Genomic DNA, 3,573 nt, shown 5'->3' with positions numbered 1-3,573 from the left:
CTACGTTCTATTTTTCTGCGACAATTTTATTGCGCTGTAATTTTTTGCAGGTTATCTGCAAATCTATGTTCCATAGTTAATCCTTGCAATAAAAGCTCTACAGGAAGAAATGACATGCACGCATACCCATGCATGTTTAATATTTACCTCCTCCTGTTTAAAAATAAACAAGTCCTTTCAATGAACCATGTCCTCCTGTTGTGTCTATTTATAGAAAACCATTCATGTTTTTTTGTATACACACTATTAATTATTTTTTACTATTATACACCACCAACAGCAGCAGCACCACTAATAATAATTCTTTTTCACTTGTTTTCATTTCAGGTCGGAACGTTCTATCGTGCGTGTATCAATTTATCAAAGTAGTAAACCGCAACAAATTTGCCCTCCCGATTATTTTTCGAAATTCGAAGATAATTTAGATAATTCTTTAAGTAACTATAATTGTAATTTAGACGACATAATGACGACAGCATCGCCAATTCCCGGTTATGACAGACAGCAGAGGTATGTTGTACAATATAATTAAATAAAAATGTTGATCTAAATAATATTTTTCCTATATATACAGCACTGATTCTGGCTGGGATAATCCTTTTCGCCCTGGTGGCGATTTATCCAGAGAGGCTGATGAAATTGTTAAAATGATTAGTGGTAAGTATTTTATGTTTATATTCCAATAATTTTCGAAGGATTTGTTTGCAGATTTTCACACTATCCACCTCATTAGTTTTTATGACGATTTTGAAATGTTGAGACCATTAGGGTTTGAAATTGTCTAGGTTATTATCATTCCGGGAAGCGATGTTACGTAGATTCCAAATATATTGATGTGCATACACTTCAACAATATTTTATGGACTTGTATTTCTACCGCATAATGCCAAATCTTATAATAGATAGGAATATGGGAATTTTATACTATAAACATCATGGGGTAAAATGGTATCTGATTGGGTTAATTTTTGTATATAAGAGATATTCTAAAAAGGCATTAGAATATCTGTTACAATATATTTGCTTTAATCAATGGCATTTACCATTCTCATCCAATGTTCGATGAAATGCAACACAGTTGAAAATGCTGCTATATCAACAATGAAAACATATAAAAATTGGCGGATCATTTTCATGTGTAAATTTATATTGATACATTTTTGAAAAATCTCCCCTCCAAGGACCAAAAATATAGAATTACAGCCACTTTGATTGCGCCAAAAACTTCAAAATACGGAAAATGAGGTGGTAACGATATAACTCATTTCCAATATCAAACATCCTAGGATCAGTAGCAATGTATGTCCAAATTATCTAGTATCTATTTAAAATATTGTATGCTCTATTGTGATTTTAGCGGACAGACGGGAATAAATTCGCAAAATATATGACAAATTTAATATTCTCAGTATTAATCGTTCGTCTATATGTAGTTTAAATAAAATGTGTGAAGATATTCTGTGGTGTTAAAACTCTTATATCATTTTAGTCATTTTTTAATATTTAATTTAATATTTAATTTTTAAGTAGAAGACAGTTTTTCGTTGTATTATATTAAATGAATTATTCCAAAACATAATATCTTTTTTATATTTGATTATTAAAGCGCACAACAAAGAGACACTCAGATTTAAGCGTCTGTCCGTGTGGCTATATTCTCGCCTCTTTATTTTGTTTAACTATATTTGATTAACTGGCAAAATACACGTGATATCTATCAATATACTTACCTATGAAGAGCTCATTTCAAAAAGTAGATACAAAATCTTCCCACTCTTCTTTGTGTTCTATTGGCTGATGTCATTATTACCTGTTCAAGGTTTTCGTAGGACAATTTAAATCAATTTAACTGTCCTACGAAAACCTTGAACAGGTTAGGAAAGCCTCATCAAATAGTATTTACGTTTCACAGGACACCTATAATTAGTTTTCGACGTTTTGATTGTTTAAGGTATGTTTTAATGGCGAAGTTAATCATTCAAAAAAATCGCATACACACACGTAATATATGGGTGTACGTATTATAATATTGACATAATAAAATGAAACAAGTTCAAAGGTCTATTTTGGAAAAATCATTATGTTCGTTGCTATATGTTTGAAACTTGTGAATTCGTTATTCAAAATTAATGGATTTCTATAAATGTATAGGGGCAAATTTATTCCCTGTGGTTATGATGGTGATGGCTTACAATAGATTCCGGGAGTAGTTGTGTAATTTGTACGAGAACTAATTTTCTACAATAAACGAACTATAGAGATTGTTTCCTTGTTATACCACTATTAGAAAAAGAATCATATGCAATTTTTTTTGGCAGAGTAGTGGAAATGACACTCGAAAAGACAAATTGTATCTTTAACAAACAAAACATGTAAAAAGGAGTCAGTCGGTGTTGCCGACTGATATTCCCCATCTCCGAACTTGAAATAAATCGGTTACTCGTGTGCACCAATCGTAATAGGAGTGGCAAAAGGGCTACATATTTTTTAAACGATACATTTATTTTTAAATAAAACACAGAGAGGCAAGGGTATGGTGGATACAACGAAAAGCTTGAAACATGTGGACATAAAAAATCATTATTATAACATTTAGAAAATATACATGTAACAACTTGTATTTTTTGTTTAATTACAGGAGGTAAACCGATAACACCCACAGAAGATCATGCGATAGGTAATGGAAAGTCACAGAGTAATGGTACTAGCAATGGAACAGTCGTTACCGAAGATATAACAAAATCCAATGTGAGATTAAATAACAAAATGTTCCTGTCACAAACTTTTTTAAAACTTCCTTTTGTTCTTATTTCCCGTATAGGTATCGCAAAATCAGTCCGCACAAAATGGTACAAATGGTTCTCATAGGGTGCAACCAGCGGCAACAGCAGCAGCTGGAGCAGGAGCGGTAAAATCATCGGAAAACAATGGCGTTACATCTCTAGCTCAAGTCTCAAAGCAAGTGGTACCTGGACCTACATCGGCTAGTCATGTTGTCATAGACGAAAAGAAAAACAAGAAAAAGGGCTGTTGTATTATCCAATGAACCAATGCAGCACTTCACAGACAAAACTTTACAATGCTGTTGATAGTGATGGGAATGAAAAGGCGACCGGATGATACGCATGAATTTGGCATCGTCGACGTCGACTATGATGCATCTCTTAGCATGCCAATTTGTTTATGTATAGAAAAACAAAACTATATTATATTATATTCCTAATATATTTTTTACTAAGCATATTTATTATTTATATATTATACCTACTATATTTTGCGAGAACGTCAACGGCAGCAGCGACAACAGTCGCATACAATGAATAGCAACAATGTGTAAAATCGACGTAGTAGTGTAACCAGACAAAAAAAGAAACCACTCAATCAATGAAATCAGCGAGCTGGAAAACAGCCTCTCACTGAAATCGAAATCGATTCGAATCGATGCTGAATTTACATGTAAGCTAAATATGACAGACCGACGTACAGACGTACATAGATATATGATGTATATGTACGTACAAACGAGATAAATAGTGTACGAATCGATTGAAATGAATGTTTTAAATGATATTT

General features: G+C 32.6%; 1 protein-coding gene across 1 annotated transcript; it reads left to right on the top strand.

Annotated features, from left to right (window-relative positions):
* Positions 1 to 308: 308 nt before the first annotated feature.
* On the top strand, positions 309 to 3,151 carry LOC133326377 (uncharacterized). Its single transcript, XM_061535029.1, has 4 exons — positions 309 to 510; positions 575 to 657; positions 2,639 to 2,748; positions 2,822 to 3,151. The coding sequence occupies exons 1-4, from the start codon at positions 467 to 469 to the stop codon at positions 3,044 to 3,046; spliced, it is 462 nt and encodes a 153-aa protein (XP_061391013.1). The 5' UTR covers positions 309 to 466; the 3' UTR covers positions 3,047 to 3,151.
* Positions 3,152 to 3,573: the final 422 nt, after the last annotated feature.

The sequence above is a fragment of the Musca vetustissima genome, unplaced genomic scaffold (genome assembly GCF_032173495.1).
Source record: "Musca vetustissima isolate MV318-11 ecotype Yass unplaced genomic scaffold, APGP_CSIRO_Mvet_v1 utg98629, whole genome shotgun sequence".
Lineage (NCBI taxonomy): Eukaryota > Metazoa > Arthropoda > Insecta > Diptera > Muscidae > Musca > Musca vetustissima.
Note: the sequence above shows the minus strand (reverse complement) of the source record. Positions and strands in the feature narration are given on the sequence as shown.

Bases quoted from the DNA above. Each gene is read 5' to 3' on its own strand.
- LOC133326377 (XM_061535029.1), top strand. From the start codon at position 467: ATGACGACAGCATCGCCAATTCCCGGTTATGACAGACAGCAGAG. The intron at 511-574 runs GTATGTTGTACA...CTATATATACAG, and splicing joins GGTTATGACAGACAGCAGAG to CACTGATTCTGGCTGGGATA. The intron at 658-2,638 runs GTAAGTATTTTA...GTTTAATTACAG, and splicing joins AATTGTTAAAATGATTAGTG to GAGGTAAACCGATAACACCC.